The sequence below is a fragment of the Lates calcarifer genome, linkage group LG11 (genome assembly GCF_001640805.2).
Source record: "Lates calcarifer isolate ASB-BC8 linkage group LG11, TLL_Latcal_v3, whole genome shotgun sequence".
Classification (NCBI taxonomy): domain Eukaryota; kingdom Metazoa; phylum Chordata; class Actinopteri; family Centropomidae; genus Lates; species Lates calcarifer.
In genome coordinates this window covers 15118172-15136123 of record NC_066843.1, presented here as the reverse complement: position 1 = coordinate 15136123, position 17952 = coordinate 15118172, and the positions used below count along the sequence as shown (strand labels likewise).

Below are 17952 nucleotides of genomic sequence, written 5' to 3'. Positions count from 1 at the left end.
ACAAACTGAGCATCATAACCCTCATGAAGGGCAGATGTCCCAATGGACTGGACTGCATTCAATACTGGGTGTACTGAGTAAACTGCTAACTGTGTGTGTATATACATAGTATATGTATTGACAGAGCAGGCAGACACAAGCACACTCACTGCTACACACACTCAAAAAGGACAGAGAAGACGTGTTTCTCCCACATGTCTGGGAGCACAATGAAGAAATGATAAGCCCACATCTCAGCTTTTTCAGTTCAGTTTACCACAAAACCTGCTGTGAGACAAACATGAAATATGGAACTGATAACGTGCTGATTTGACATCACAGGTTTTGGTTTAAATATCATCCACTCTGACTGACTTAAATGTAGAGTGGTAACACCGCACTGATGCACAACGCCCCGATGAATTTCTCTTTTCTCTTGCAGTCTCACACATGTCACTTCCTCTTTAAAATATTTATGTTCTTCAGTTCCTTGATTTCTGTCCAGGCATCCTGACTGATCCATCTTTAGACCAGTATGACTAATGTTATACATGTGAAACTGGTTGGATCCGTATGCTTGAGTACACTTGGGTTTTTATTGGTTTACCTTGCCACTACAGTACAGTAGTGTATTTGCTTTGGGGGAACACTATTTTCATCATTTTGGGTGTTTTCCCTCAATGTCAGACAGCTGTCAGTGCCTCTTAATGTAAATCTTGCTTGTAGTTCTCTTTTTATATGACTCTCTCTCTACGCAATATTAAAAGATCAGTGGGGGTTGCCAGGAACTTGGCTTTACACACTGAAACAGTGAAAAGTGAAAAGTACCTGCAGCTGGAGAGGTAGTCCCCGATTTACTGTGGTAGCAAGGGGACACAAACACTCAAATGGTCAGAGCAATTAGGGGGAAGTTTTATAGATTCAATCCCCAGGCCAGCTGGGAAAAAACCCAACTTCTACTTAACTTGTGACTACAGTGGGTGGGGGTGGGTCAACTTGCCTGGTCAAAAAGCCAAAAGATGACATGTTGACGCTATCCTGTAGCTTTATTTGGATCACTGAAACGGTGATGGTTTCACCCACTAGTTTTGGTTTTTTTTTTGAATACTTTCATCCAAACAGGCAAATTGCAGGGAAGAACCTTTCTATGAAAGAGCTGGTTTCAGGATGTAGAGTATATTTCCAAGTATTAGTCAGGTCTTTAGATTACTTCTCCCTTCTCAGACGTGGATGTTAATAAAAAAAGTATGGTTAAGCAAACAAAACAGTGCAAAAACCTGCAGACCTTGTTCCAGTGTCTGAAAGCATACTGCTGTGTTGTGAGTTTTCTTATTCATCAAGCCGTTTTTTTCCCAGCTTGGATCACTAATTATCATTAATGATTCAGCAAATGCACTGTGAATGTCATTTACTGCACAAGTTCTTTGGAGTTCTTCCAAAAAAATTATCTTTTTCTTTTCACAACCAAGCAAAATATGTGTTAAGCTGTTCAGTAACAAACACCAGAGAACAGTGCAGTGAGCAGCTGTCAGCTTTTACTGGCTGCCTGTGTGCTTGGCACTCCCTGTCCCAGAAAGTATTCCCTAGAGTTATCAAGTGTCCCTAATCAACCTGCAAGGTTGGACATACCATACTGAGGGTAAACAATGGAGAGTATTCACTGGTGTGTGAGAAAAACAGAACACATGTGACTCTTGTCAAATTTCAAGCCTCATGTTTCTTGAGAATTTCATCCTCAAGAGATAATTGGTCACACTTGGGAATGTACATTAGACATTTACTGTCAGATTCATCAACAGTCACTTTTACTTACAACTAAAACAACAAAAAACATGAAAGGTCCGCTCCGGTGCTAGTAGATTTTATAGCCACTGTAAAATAAGTTTTACTGTGTAATAAATCAATAAACTCCTCAGTTGTTATCAGCAAACATCAAAATGCCAACTTTCCACCAACAAACAGAGGCATGCAGAGTCACATACATGCAATCAAGACCATGCGGCCTTGCTCAAATACACTTTCACACTTGAGGCAAAGTTCCTTCTGATGGGAAAGCAACATGACCTTCCAGTTGAGAGAACATCTCTGCAACCACAAATGTACTAACTCCATTGACACAATATATGGGTACAGAGATTAGACAGAGACTTTGTGATTCAACAGTTACTATAAAAGATGTGATGAAATGGAGGCAGTGACAGCCTGATGGTCAGAAAAAGGAGTCTGTGGGTGGAAGGTGGCAGGTTTAAATCCCCCAACCCACGAGGAAAAACCCTCCCTCTCCCCACAATTACTCTGTAAGAGTGTGTTCTTAGTCAACCACCTTGCTTAAATGAAAGTGACAATGACTTGGTGAAAAAAAAAGGAAAGAGAAAGACCACAGAAAAGCAAGCCAACAAAGGAGAGTCTTCTTAACCACAAACGGGCAAAGTTAAATGCAAGAGAGATGCAGATTGATAAAAATTACCCTTTAAAGTGGCAGAAAATTACTGGAAGTCGTGTCACACCTGATGCGATGTGACTATCATTACCTAAATCTGCCACAGACTCTTTCGACTGGCATTTGGAATCATGAGCACAGTCACAGTTTCAACCACTGAATTAGATTTGAAAGCTCCACCAAGACATTTGGTTTCAAAAGGTATGTTTCCATCTGTTTGTCAAGTGAATTTTTTTTTTTTTTTTTTTGGAGATACCCACCCCTCCTCCCTCCCAAAAGAGAAATTAAGAAAACATGACAGTTTAATGTGATTCTGTTATCTGGGTTTGGGTAAATATGACAGGATTCACAAAAGCTGAGCTACAACACAAAACATGTCCATTGTAAAGGTCTTTCAAAATTAAAACAAGTAGTAGTAGTAGTAGTAGTTCATGTAGTTTAAATACTAAATAAAAAATGGAAGTGTGTGTCTAGGGTTAGATCAGTTTATCAGGCCATGGAAGTCAATTTTACATGGTTATTAGTTCGGCAAATGGGTTTCCAAAACGTAATGAAACTGCAGCACAGTCATTGCAGATAATATGATAACCCTTAAAGGCTACAACTACCTAAATTTGCCACAGATGGTACAGTCATCACTGCTAAGTAAACAACCCACTGGAATTTACAGCGAACTCTGCTATTCATCTATAATTCTCAGAAGTGATTTTAATGGTACAGCACTGCGTTTTAAACATCTGAATTGACAAAGATGATTAAATATAAATACCATGGGTAAAGATAAAACAAATAAGATAATTTCAGGTGAAAAAAACGTGCTCTGATGGTTGTGTTACCAATCAGTACAGAAAAAGCCGAGATGGTGCAAGATGGAGAGCATCATAAAGAAAGCAAAGAAAGTGTGAAATAGGAGTTTCTTTTATTGCATCATAGGATAGATCTAATATGGATACTGTATTACAGTTTGTTATAGGGAATTTGTGGTGAACCTCACTTTCCTTCTCAGTTGCTCTGCCAATTAAAATAAACCGAGGGAACTGGCTCATTTCAAATGACAGACTTCCTGCCTGCAACTGCAACTCACTTTCTCTCTCTTTTTTCCCAGAGTTATCAGTTTGACTGACCTATGTGTCTTTGGCTCTCCACACTAACTTAATTCCAGCAATATGGAGATCCAGAGGCAGAGGACACTGTAGCAGTTGATTGGTCAACACTAACATGACACGACAGCAGGGTTTTAAGTGTTTGTGTCTTTCCTCTGTTCCAAGAAAATGTTATCTTAACATTTGATGGTTATTATTTTGGTAGAGCCATAGCAACTGTCACTTCCCAGTAAGCAATCAAAGGGTACTTAAAGTTAACATCTTCTCAAAACCAGAAGATATTTTTGTCTTCTAATCTGCAAAATCACACAAAGACATTTTTGGTGCTGCTATACATCATTGTGCTTCATGTACTTTCATTTTATTAGGTCTTACATTGCTGCTCTTTCTGCTGCTATTCTAGATAAACTTTTGCACACGTGATACACACACACACAAACATACTATACATACAGCCTTTAATGTTGATCAACACATTGATATTCCAAGAATTTTATCAACTTCTTATCACAATGTGTTGAGTTGTGTTTAGAGTGAGATGAAACTGTCCTTTACCAATAGAAGGTTGCTGCCATTTTGCTTTTCTGACACTGAAATGCGTTCATGAGTAGGCCATGTTATTCATAAAGGAAAAGGTTGAGATGTTAGGAAACAACAGACCCTAATGGTGGTCACATTACTGTGCAAAACATAAGACGTTTAAGTTCATATCTATCACTCAGTGCCATCATGGTGGTGTCTATCGGTTCCAAATTTATTCTGCAATGACACCAAACACACATAGTCATAAAGTATCTTTAGCGACAAGAGTAATGAATCCTGCAGCAGATGGTCTGGCCCCCAGAGAGCCCTGATCTCAACATCATAGAATCAGTCTGGGATTAAATGAAGAGACAGAAGACACTGAGACTAAATCCACAGAAGAACTGGGCAAGTGTACCAATGAGAACTGCCTCTGTTTTACAGGAAAAGGCTGGTCACAGCTTAGTTGATTTAGGTTTTTTCCATTTATTGCACTCTGCACAAAGTTAAGTGATAAATAAATTTTATTCATGGCATTATTTTTGAGAGCATTCTCACTTTCCTTTTAGTGCCTAAACCTTTGCACAGAGCTTTATTTCAGCACATCTTTAACTGTCCTGGTAGTGATTCTGTCAGTTGCCTTCTTTCACAGCCTCCGCTTTCACGCAACCTTTTGGTGAAGCCCATATTCTTTGGCACAGAGGCAATAGCTAGTAGGATTAAATTCAGTATTAGATTTGGCCTTTTGGAATATATATATATTGGAATATGATTCTGATACCCAAGCAATTTTTAAAAGGTAGCATACTGTACTATCAACTGCAGTCACAACTTAAGTTTCAGGAGTGGATGCAAGGATGCATGCATGCACATGCAAATGACAACAACAAAAAAAAAAAAAAAAATTGATGTATTTGCAAAGTTTCAGCATTGCGTGTGTGAGACAGTTCCATCTCTCCTGTTCACATTACTGTGCACTTGTGTACTTGTCATATCCTGCACGACAGCACTAACCACGTGCAAGTTTCCATAACATCAACACACCTGGTGTACATTAAGAGAAGATTGCTCAGGTTATCTCGGTGTGTGGGAAGCTGTGTGCATAGATGCCTGTGAGTGTGTCCGTACGCTCGACTCTCGCTGTTGTTGTGGTTGTCAGTGCTTGCATGTGCATGTGTCAATCTGTTGTTACAACTGTGCTCGTAAGCCTGCGTTTCGCAGAATGTGAGTGCGTGTGTGTGAGAGAGAAGGAGAGAATTCCTAGTGTGTGTCAGATATCTATGCTGTAATTGTAGATTGGTGGAGGCTCTTTTTGGGAAATTGTATGGTTGGGTGGCTGTTATTGTTTTCTCCTGCTTTGTAGTTACGAGTCTGTAATTTCTTTCCTTAACCTGTTTTACCTGAACTAATCAGGCTTCATTTTGCTTTTAAATCATAAATCAGCTGTGGTCTGATTCTGAGAGCTGAAGACAGATTGCTTCTATGACTAACAGTGTACAGTACTCTTCTGATTCTGTGTGTGTGTCTTACTGAGGTCTAAGACGTCATCTGTCTTGATAAGGTCTTCAGGTCTGGTCAGAGGCAGCTGCGTCTCAGGTTCTCCCTGAAGCTGAAGCGACAGCGACCTCAACATGAAAAACACACGGATCGCCTGTGCACAGATTGGAGAAGTCACAAACACACGCAGAAATGTTATGTTAAATCATATTTCCTGTCTGAAACTGACAGTTATAACAAACCATTGAAAAGGATAAAAGAGTGACAACACTCCAAAAATCACATTAGAAAAACAATAACAAGAATTTGACGTCAATCATATGATGCTCTTATCACTGTTAGAATCAGGTTAATACATTTTATCTTTCATCTGAGCTTTGGAGTGCTGCCATTTTAGTTGACATTTGTTGTGATGTGATTTTGGCAGAGCAGGAAACCAAAAGAATGTAACATGAGGCACACCTGCTATGATCATTACAGAGTAATTTCATGGGTGTTTGGAAATACATAAAACTATAATTCAAATAAAAGTAATTTGGCTTTGTCGTTTTCATGTATCCCAAAGCTTAAAGAAGAAACTCACATTTCAACTACAGCATCTGATTTCACAGGAATGAAATAATCTGTCAGGCATAAGTGATGCATGGAATATGGACTGAGTTTGAGTGTGTGAGTGGACACACCCTCCGTGTCTTCTCCACGTCTCCGCAGGGCAGTCTCTTGACAAAGTCGATACCGGTCAAAGGGGTGCCGGTGGGTGGCAGCAGTATTGAAGCATCCATCATTAGATACTCCACATTCAGAGGTTTACTCTGTAACATACACAGATGTACACAATGTACTTGAGGGGTCAGGTTGGTTGTGTTGCAAGGGTAAGGAAAAAACAAAAAAAATCTAATGAAAGCCAACTAACCGTCATGCTCCTGTATTCATCTTCAAACATGTCCAGAAAGATCTCCTCTCCCTGTGGTGACGTAGTAAATTGGAAGCCAGTTAAAAATACGATATGAGTGAGATATGAGTGCTCAGTTCCACCCCCTTTACTCATAAAGCATATTTTAACTGTCAACAGGTCAGATGCATTCACATAATAATATCTCTGTGTGTATGTTTAGAAGCAAACACATTGTTTGTGTCTCATGATACAGATGTAAGCAGAGACTGTCCTGAGGTATATGCATGTGTACAAAGTCCTGTGCTGGTTTTCTTGGGTTTCCATCATGCAGCTACTATAATCTTTTACAATCACTTTTTTCAGCTAATAATCTGACGTGTGCTTTCTGATCACTCACATTACTTCCCAGTTATGGTCTAGATATGCAAATGTATTTACTCACATCATGACGGCCAGGAAGAGAGACTTTAATGCACATATTCATGAATTAATTGAAACTGAAAATACTTAAACCATAAGATTAATATTTGCACAGATTCCCTCTTTCAGTTTTCCTCGTCTTTGGTCAAATACTACTATGAAATACTCTGCTGACTCATCTGTCTGTGCACGCAGAACGTGTTTGAGTATACAAACTCACGACACTGTCTGATAAGTTTCATTTTCTGTGGGGACAGTGATGTACATGTTCCTTTTGTTTGTGTGCATGGTCATATCCTTGGTCTGTGTTAGGTTCCCTGTGTAACCACAATCTTCTATTGTTGCACGTTGTAGACCAGAGACTTGCCAAACAATGACAAGTTTTCTGTTTCTTTTCTGCTGAACATGATACTACTCATGCTATCCATATAAATGGCTGTGGGAGTCAGAGAGGAATTTTTAAATGATGTCCCATCAACAAAATGGTGTTGTGAACAAAACAGGAAATGCTGCGTAGATAAATTTGTTTGGACATGCAAAGTTGAGAATCTAAGTGGAAGAACAGGGATTTGCTGCATCTCAAGTTGCATAGATCCATACTCACACTTGCTATTTTGGCTGCATAAGTGCAATGAAACTGACAAGTACAGAAACATGGTGCGCTTTAAGTACCCAAATGATGCACTCAAAATGGTCAAAAAGTGTGGATTGTTGGACACCTGTCACCCTCAACAGTAGGCATCATGGCTACATAGTGGGAGAGGAGGGAACTGGAAAATGGTGGTTGAGGACATTTCGTTTGGGGTCGTAATTTCCATGGACACAAGAGAAGTGAGACGTTCATTTTCAAGTCATGTGAGCAAAGCGGCAGATACTTAGGCGGAAGACGGTCACGATGAAATGTTGTAATCATCATTTTCAGTAAATGCACAACGTGTTTGATTAGAGACAACACTACCCTGTCGAAATTCACACCCTCCACCAGTGGGTAAACTGTGCTCACAGTGATTATTTATGTGTAAATTCATCACTAGTTCATTGAGTTCCTCAAACCACCCTGATTCATCTAAGATAAAATATTCCACTTGTCAAGTGACAATAGAAACTCCTACAGCTTGAAGTAACAGGAATTAATTAATAAATCTTCAATAGAATAAAATGCCATCAAATTAAATGTGTTGTTGATGAAGGTAAATAATAAATGATTCCTGGATTTAAAACATCAAATGTTTTCCTATGTTTCATGTCAGGAGGACTTTAAAGCAGGATTTGAAAATTCTATTAAGCCTTTGTTTTAACCTGCTGGTAGTAACTGTTCTAAACATAAAGCTTGCTAACAGAACTTTTCTTTTTTTCAATGGTAATCTTTGGTGATATTTTCCCAAATGTTGAAAAAGAGCATCTATCTACGCAAATGGACCACAAACAGTCACCCAGTCACCCACCAGTCATCACATGACTGATTCCAAAGCAGTTATCCAAAGTGAAACAAAAAGCATTCTTGTGTGTGACACTGTATAGTATACACTGGAACACTTTCAGTCTTACCTAGTCCATCTTCAGGGAAATGGCTTCAGTTATAATCAGTAACTGCCCTTTTACACACGCACGCACGTACACGTACACGACCATACTACAATCTTATCCAATCTTTGGATTTCACCTACAAGGTGTAAATAGCAGGTAAAACAGACCTAACAGGTAATCCTGATTCAACTTTTTATGTGACACGGTACTCAAGAAGAACTGGTTGTAACACTAGAACAACTGTTTGCCTGTCTGACTCCTTTTTTTTCCTCCCTAAATAATTGTCTGTCTCGTTTCTTGTTCGTCTCTGAACACACAGCCAGAGCAGTAGTGTTTTTCATGCTGCAACTGTCAACACAATCCCGCTGTGCTAAAGCAGTCAGCAGGAGTGGAATGAAACATTTTCTGTGTTAGTATCACCTCTTACATACTGGCAGTCTAAGTGTGTTGCAGCTGAACAGATGCCCTTTAACTCGTCCTTCCTTATGGTTGTTTATATACTGTATATACATGTGTGTGGGTAGCTGGGAGATAAGGACTGTAAGTTGGTGGTAAATGTGTGTGCGTGTGCACTAGGTAGATAAGTGTCTAATCATGTTTAAGAGTGTGTATTAGTGTGTGACTGTGTACACTCACCTTGTAGAATCTTCTCAGTAAATGCAGACTTTCTTCTCTTGCACCCTTAAAGCACAAACATGATATATAAATGTAATGCAACAATGGCAAATACACAGTCTGAACCCATCAATCACATGATACATACAGAAATAAACACATCCTTATCTGCATGAAATGTGTATTTTCAAACAATGAGCAGGTAACAAACATATTACCAACAGCTATGTCATCTAATTCTAACAAAGTCACCTAAAATCTGTGTCAATCTTGCCAATCCAGCCATCAACATTTTATAAACTCATACTGAAACTTAACTGCTCAGCCTTTGTTTTATATTTTTATGGTTCTATGCCTTATAGATTTTACTCTATAGGAAGTCAATACGTATTTATACATATCATATTTTTTCCTTTTTATTTCCTGAAGCAAAATCACAATTTTCCTTTTTAAAGGAGACTACAAGCTGTTTGTTGGCTCTGAGCAGCTGCTGGGTAAGTCCAGGATGTGGACTCTGGGAAGTTACTGTTTGTGGACTGATAGTGTTAACACCCTTCTCATCTATTGCTTTGCCAGAATGCAAATAAGGACATTTCCCATAATGTGGGACTATTCCTTTAAATATTACCACAATTCACAGTACTGGAAAATAACACAGAAATGCCACATTTGCATGGAAATTTTCAGAAAAGCTGCTCTGTGGACTGAAGACTGAACATTAGACCAATTAATGTAAAAGTTTTATTTGACAGAGTAAATTACTGCGTATCTTGTTTATCAACTGCTGTTCCTGAGAAACACTGGCATTTTCCAATTGTATTCTAATGAGTAACTACAAGATAATCCCTCACTTAAAAGGAATCTGATATGACGTAACTCAACTGTTAATTGATGTTGTCATGCCTGTGTTGTGTTATGCCTGGCAAAATCTTTTAACAATAAAAGCTTCCTTGGTGTACCCATTCACATTAAGTGTCAGTGAGCTAGAGGGAGGGTTGTTAGTGCAGCTACTGCTCCTCCTGCAGTGATATCGGAATTACTTTTAGATATGATAATCTTTTAACAGTGGGAAGCAGGATGTGATTAACACTGAATAAACTAAACCTGGATATGCTGGCCTGTTTTCCTGTCAGATTATAATCACTGGTCAGTTATTTCCCCAAAGCAGGCGAGAGAGTCAAGTTAACTTCAGCTTTCTGGCAGTTTTGTCTTTATTTGGTTATGATACAGTAGTGAGCCAGTAATCAAAGTCACAAGTTGACAAAAAATTCAGCTGATGATCATAAAACTTGGAAAAACCCTCAATATTACTATTTCAGCCGAAGGAGCACTGTCCTAATAGCAAGTGGTTCTTTGTTAATATTTAACTGTGTCAGAAGTGGGAAATGCTCTGTGCAGAAACTCAGACAGGAGGTTTCCATTCACTTTTAAGTTGTGAATTAAAAAAATAAAAAATTAAAAAATAAATAAATAAATCCTGAAAAAAGTCACACAAGCATTAACACATTTATTTCTTGTAACTCTGAAGAGAGAGAGCATGAGTGCAGAGAAAGAGAGGGTGGGGAGAATTACCCTGAAGTGACAGAAGAGAATGTAAATCGTTTCCCGTAAGGATGAGGAAGGAAAAGTAAATGCTGTGCAAGTGAAGGCGTGTGGCAGAAAAGGCAGGGAGGGAGGAAGAGGAGATAGAGGGAGTAAATGAAGGTGGAGAGGAGTGTTGTGTGGTTTTGGACAAAGTGCTGGAGGAGCAGGAAAAGGGAGATTTGACTTGTCAACATTTTAAAAGCATCAACTGAACTCCATTTGCAAGTTGTGAGAAACTCAATGGATGGAGTCAAGAGTTCCTTGAGAAACTCTGCAGACATAGATTCTGAGGAAGTGATGAAGTTCAGTGGAAAGGAGCTATTTCACTGCGCTGGAAGAGAACTCCTATGGATGGAATTTGTTTGTGCAATTATTAAGTCTGTGTGTGTGTGATATGTTGGCATGGCTGTACATATGAGAGAATCATGTACAAGTTTGTGTGTGCTGTACCTCTAGGCAAGCCAGATGAACGTCTTTGATTATACAGTGGTTTCCAGACAGGACAGACTGCTTTAATAAAAGGCAGCTCAGCTCCAGTGTAGCTAGACGCACTTTACCATCTATATGTCAGAGAAATATATAAGTAACAAGAATAACTCAGCATGGTTCTATAGTGGCTTAACAAAGCAAAGTTTTTGTTAATGATTGTGTGTGTGTGTGTGTGTGTGTGTGTGTGTGCTACCTGGCTGTGCTGCCTGGTTCATAACTCTGATTAGTCTCTCTACCAGCACCAGGCTGTAGGAGCTCCTCTCCTGGTCAGGAACTGGCAGCTGCAGCCTCTCCAGTAGATCACGGTTTATACCTAGAGACAGGGCAGGCAGAGCAGGTATAGAAAATGTTGCATGTAAATCTATTGCATGTAAATCTGTAATATTTATGTGGAATGTGGAAGAATGTCTTTAGTCCTAGTGTCTACTCCAGGACTTAAGTGTAGCTTGGTTGTCAATTTGATTTAATCTGGGGATTGAATGTTTGCAGCACCCAACAAGAGCATTGTAGTAGGTCACATTGAAACTGGTGGTTGCAGCCTGTAAATGAATGTGAATATTATATACTGCCCTTTTATGGAAAGTTTGTCAAGCTTGGTTTATACTCCTGTCTAGGAGCTACACAGAGCCCACACTATAGCCTGCAAAAGCAGCCTGTGTGCCTCTGCAATAACTATGTGTTGAGTTTTTTCATATACCTCATGTACAGGGAGGGAGGTACACATTAGGCTACAGCATAGGCTATGATGGGGGTTATGCAGCTATCCTGCACCTATGGTGTTGATTCACAGCAGAAGTATAAATTGGCTTTACAGTTTGCCTCTCTTTCAACCAGTCACATACACACACACTCTAACACTGCCAACCTTTTTGATTTGTTCTAATTACCCTGAAACAAATTTGTTCAGATATAAAGTATCAATGAGGAGGTGCCAAAAATACCCCATAAATTTAGCAATTGTATCTGCTTCTGTTGAGTCAGTGAAGTCCTCTGCACAACCTTAATGGATTTCCAACATTGAACTGCCAGAAGGCTAGCACCTGCCCACTGTTCTGCTGCTTTATTATAAATGTGCTGCAGAGTTTACTTCACTCACCAGGTATCTAGTTCTAATGAGCCACTTAAACCAACAAAATGAATGTGTATAAATGAACAGAAAGGACAGACCTTTGCTGTGTGAGACAGCATAAAGCAGGCAGAGGACAAACAGGGCGTGGTAGTCATCGTCAGTACAGTCAAGGGCACTGTACACCATGTCTAAGAATGGTCTAGAGAGACAGAAGATATCATCAATCCATTCATTTGTCTTTACACTAATCTAAGCGTGTTCAGATATATGCGTACATGTACCTGCTCCTCTGTGCATGTGTGCGTGTGGCTGCAGCGGTCTTCTCCTCATCAGTGATGTTCTGTTCCGTCAGCTCTGATACTTTACACTTCTCCATCACCACCATCTCTATCTCTGTGCACACACACAAACACACACACTTCGTACTTACTGGCATAAGTGTCTACAAATGAGATTTCGTAAAAATGTACTATTTAAATTCACATCACATACCTTCGACAGAAACACACCAGTGATTATGAATGTACAGTCTGAAATGCTTCCTTCTCACCCTTCACTGGTTCAGAAAGTGATCAAATGTAATGAAGCAGCAAGGATGTGCCAATCAATCATGTAATCAGTGTCTTTTTACTATTGATTACAGAGCAAAATTGATTTTAAAAGCATAAAATTTACTATTTGACTGCATTAAAATGGAGAGGAACTGTACAGTGTGCCGACAAAGTCAGAAGTTATCATCTATCCTTCAAAAAATTCACTTTTCTTATCGATCAGTTGAAAATGGTAGGTGTCATTTTTCCACCACAAATGGTACAAGTGTCATTTTGAAACTATTTGTTCCTCTTCAGCCCACGGTGCTATCTGTGTTAAAACCTATGCTGTCAAAAACAATGCTGTGCAACAGTTTGTCTGCAATAACAGTCTATTCAGTCAAAGTAAAGAAGGAATAATTTCAGATGAGTGGTATGGTCACATTCTACTTTACACACACACACACACACGCACACAGAGCAAGAGTGAGAGACAGGCGGAGAGGTGAGGAGCACAGGATGGATGGTGTGTCACCATGGAAATGGACAGTCAGCTGCCACGGAGATTGTGTTGGACGTGTGATCAGTGGTAGCCGTGGTAACCATGGGGAAATAAAAAGGCGCTAAACACGGGAAGCAGCAAAAAGAAGGAGGCCTCATCTCAAAACTAGCCAAAGAGAAATTTAATATAACTTTCTTTCTGTTCTCAGTCTTTTTCTTCCACATTTTCTTTTGGCCTCAACTTTAACATGATCTCATTCTAACAACAGACACACTGTTTTTTAACACTCTTCTGATGAAGAGGCAGCATAGTCTAATTTGAATTTGGCAATACATTGTACATGGATGATGATAACAGCAAAAGTCAAATTGAGTTAAATGCTCAAACTGAAAAGCAAAAAAGCAGAGCACATTTACAGTAAAAGTTAAACTGCTTAATTAGTCTCTCTCTTTTCTGTTTGGAGACGAGGGCTGCTGCTGTGGTGGCTTTTGGGGAACCAGGGTGCATCATGGGAGACTGTGTCTGATTGATGGGAGTAAAGAAACACTCACAAACACAGCCCTGTACTGCTGTGTCCAACGAGACACACACTCACCTTCCGCCGTCTCCCCACTCGCTCTGCTTCCCTTAGAACTCCCACCTCCTCCTCCTCCTACTCCCTCTGTACCTTTTCCCTTCTCCCTCTCCCTCTCTCCTCCTCTGCTGTTGTCATCCCAGCTCTCTTCTCCTCCGAGACCACCACCGCCGCCTCCTCCTCCTCCTCCTCCTCCTCCCCCTCCCCCAGCCCTTTCGTCGTCCTCCTCCTCCCCCAGGTTCTTGTAGTTCGGCCTCTTCTGGGTTCTCTTGCGGCCACGGTGGCGGGACAGTTCCAGGGAGCGCTCAAGAGACTCTGGGGGCTTGGTGAACCGACGCACTCCTCCTGCACTGGCCTGGAGGGAGAAAGAAATCAGAGAGGCAAGAGTGTGAGACAGGAAGACATTACATGCCTGGAAAATTATTTAATCAGCTTATCACAAAATCATCAAAGTATTTTGTTATTGTGTGTTTTCAAAGATGTTTTTGGTTAAAGTAAAGCAGTGGCTGCTCTGCTTCTTTCCACAGTGGTATCATAACAGTAACACTGCACCATACCTCTGAGTTTGTGCTGAACACACAAGGAAGATAATGGTTCAAAACAAGTGAAAAAAAGAAAAAAATGGGAGGGGTGAAAGAGAGAAAGAGAGTAACTGTCCTGTTTCCAGAAAGCAATATCACTGCAACCCTTTACTGGTAGATGAAAAAAAAAAAACACAGACACATAAGCTTGCATGAAATGCGAGCATCCTTGATAACACACATATTTAACCAATGTGCCTATATTTTCTCACATATGCACAGAAACACAGTGCCTTACAGTAAATCCTTCTTGCTTTATCGTGTTGATCAAAGTCTGTTAAAACTCACAAGCCGCTTCCTCCCTGATAGCGGAGAAAATGACCACATGCGCACGCGCACACACACACACACACACACACACACACACACACACACACACACACACACATGCATTCACTCAGCACACAGTTCATCACTGGTTTTGAGGCCATAGCTGTGAGGCCATACTGGAAATAGAGGACACTTCTCACATACAGCCTTCAAACTTGCAGCAAAGTGATTCAGATACATGCACAGGAAACAGCTGGTAAATGATAAGATGCTGAGCAAAGATGTCAACACCGTGAGTTACAGTAAAACTGAGTAATCAGAATGACAATATATTGAGCTACTAGTACCATTTCTAATAATAATTGATTGCTCACAAAAACATAAAACTTATTAAGTTAAGTTAAAGTAATAATAATAAATCTCTTAAGATAAACAGAAAGTAAACTGGACAACTTAACATCTGAGCTGGGATTATTATAAGCAATGATGCCAAGATATATGGAATATGGACTTTGCGGACTCAATGTAGAGCACAAAGCCAGGTTAGCGTTTTATTCACTGAATTTGTTAAGGCTGACTTATGAGTCACATGATGCTGCATTAGTTAGGAAAAGAGGCTACAGAGAACACACAACTACTGCAGAGAGCCCAGTGGTGCTGCAAAATAAGAGGCCATTGAACACCTGGATACTCCTGCTTCTGTGGTTAAAAAGCTTGAACTTTGTTACAGAACACAAAGCAGAAGAGGATCGGGTATCTCACACTGAAACTAGGTGGCCCTATTTCACTTAACTTCTTACACCAACACAAACCGCCACTCACGCACGTGAACACGTAGGTACATAGATGTACACCTAATGTACAGAGTCAGAAGCCATAGACCCCATCCTCCTCTATTACTGCCTCAGTTGCAGTTTCTCAGCATCCAACCCTTGCTGGAAGGCGCTGTGCACCACATGAATCAAAACCAAAACTTAGATTTAAGCCAGTTTTTCTGGCTAAAAAGATTCATTGCTTGATGACATGATGATGATGTGAATGTTTAAGAGTTTAAAAAATATATATATATTCCTGTCTCTTGCCTTATGCTTCTCTCCTCCATCCCCTCTTATCATCCTCTCTGGCTTCTGAGGAATAAACACTTATGACTTCTTTCATTTCAGCTTAGTCTGTGGAGAAGTATTCACAGAAATATTCTTCAATAGGACTGTAAATAATAAGACAATACAGGAAAGTGGTTGTCAAATACTTAAATAGGTTTTAATGGTCTGTGGTTCAGCCCTATTTTTGGAATATTACCCTGAAGCCTAATCAAGCTAAAAGCCTTGGCTTCTCCTTTCTCCTTGAATAATTAGAGATGTCTTTTTAACCCTTCCCGTAGCCAGCCACACTTTAAAAACACTGATATCTGTATCAACTCTCTGTGTCACTAGGTATGGTTGAGCAGGACTGTACTATAGCTGCTGCTGAAAACAGTGTGTGTGTATGCTGTCAGTGTCAGGCATAAACCACAGACTAGTATCAGTGTGTGTGTGTGTGTGTGTGTGTGTGTGTGTGTGTGTGTGTTGCACCTGTTAGCTGACTATGTTCTGGTAAACCGCTCACACTCTGAGCCAATGCTGAGAAATTAATGGAGGTCAGGGAGCATGTAAGAAAAACCTACACACACAAACACACATATGCTCAGGCAAACCCCTGCACAAACACAGATGGAAGAGCATCAAAATAGGGTGCCATTTGCAGGTCAAACTTAAACTTATAAAAGCACACAACTAAAACAGCTGCATGTTAATTGGGGGGAAAAAACGCTACACACACATGCAAATGTTGACATCATGTAGCTAATTGGTGCACTTGCAAGTAAACACGTGTACAAAGGAGACAGAAAGAGAGAGAGAAAGAGAAAAAAAACACTTCTTCCAGGAAAGAGATCTGGGTTAGGTGAGCCAACTCAGTGTTCCATCATGTGACCTAATTTCCTGCCACATCACAGACAAACAGGAAGTACCATTTGACCACCTGCGCAGCAACAGCACCCAGGCCTCATCTGTTTCATCTACAATAAATCAAACAATAACAAAGGAGCAGTTCTATCTGATGTGGCGAACACAATCCAGCATGCATGTAGAAAAAAAGACAACTTCTGTGCAACTTCTTATTATCTCACCAGACATCACCAGGAACTGTCATGGGCCTTTTCCACAAGGAACTGTACAGTAATGCAAATGAACCTGGTGCCTGCAAACATGCAGAATGACTAAGTGATGCAAATGAACACAGGAATGAAGGACATGAAGACGCTGAACAGGAGCGCAAAGAGAGACATGCAAATAATAACCCCATCTGAATTACTTTTGAGAATAAGAAAACCTTGTTTGTCAGCTTAAATGGAGAAAAAGGGTCATTCAAGTTAACTTGTGGCTCCTGTTAAATGCCGTAGCTCCTTAGAGAAAGGCAAGTCATCAGAGTCCCTGTGTGGGCTAGCTCAGTAGCAAAGCAGTTAAGAAGTGCAGAAGTGAAAAAACACAGGAATTGATACAGAAGAATGAGCAGATTAGCAGTCTTAAAATAAGTCATATGACTGTGAAACCATCTCTTTCCCGAAAAGCAGGATCATTTCAGTGGCTTCTATATATACTTTTCTAATTTAAAAAAAAAAAAAAAAAACCTGCTGTGCTTATGGTTATAAATGCAACGTGGCACCTTTAACATCCACAAAACACAGAGGCAGAGGAAATAACTGCTGAATGAATAGTTGGCATGCACTACTTTGGGTCTAGCTGCCTCCTGTTGTGGTAGGCCAACACTGTGAAGACATCACGCCTCATCTCACATTCACTGAAAAGGTAGGCTGCTTCTTACAACAGCCATGGGTCTAGGACACACACATACGCACGCGCGCACACACAGCACAAAGAATAACCACAAGGATTCTCAGAAACGCTCACTACCTCAGCACACCCACCTGACTTTACAAACAGATGGTCAAAGAATCAAGAAGCGGGGAAGGGGGGTGGGGGTGAAGGAAGAGAAACTGAATTGGGGTGGTGGTGGTGGGGGGTGAGGGGGGAGGAAAGAGGTAGATAAGAGGTGATGGGACTCAGATGGGGAGGATAAGGGGGAGATAAGGGGGAGACAGAAAAAGACAAAGAGGAGAGGGAAATAACATGATGATACAGATGTAGATGAAAAGGGACATTCAGAGAAAAACGTTTAAAAACAGAGAGAAGAAAAAGTAGACACAAAGTTCAAAATCCAAGGCACAGACAGAAGAAAAAATGGACACGAGGAAGAAAACAGTGAAGGTAATTTGCATATTGCCGCATTGATGTGGGTGAATCATGGAGAAAACCAT

The 17952-nt window shown here is 40.2% G+C and overlaps 1 protein-coding gene across 4 annotated transcripts in view; it reads right to left on the bottom strand.

Annotated features, from left to right (window-relative positions):
• clec16a (C-type lectin domain containing 16A) overlaps positions 1-17952 on the bottom strand; it is a 40846-nt gene that overhangs the window by 9589 nt on the left and 13305 nt on the right. For 3 of the 4 annotated variants that reach the window (XM_051073759.1, XM_051073757.1, XM_018672859.2), the window contains exons 10-18: positions 13768-14101; positions 12422-12533; positions 12239-12339; positions 11265-11384; positions 11033-11142; positions 9020-9064; positions 6455-6505; positions 6225-6353; positions 5575-5695 (exon numbers count right to left, since the gene is read on the bottom strand). In XM_051073759.1, the coding sequence (XP_050929716.1) occupies positions 5575-5695; positions 6225-6353; positions 6455-6505; positions 9020-9064; positions 11033-11142; positions 11265-11384; positions 12239-12339; positions 12422-12533; positions 13768-14101 (1123 nt within the window). The remainder of the gene's footprint in view (positions 1-5574; positions 5696-6224; positions 6354-6454; positions 6506-9019; positions 9065-11032; positions 11143-11264; positions 11385-12238; positions 12340-12421; positions 12534-13767; positions 14102-17952) is intronic. The other variant, XM_051073758.1, reaches the window with a different exon arrangement.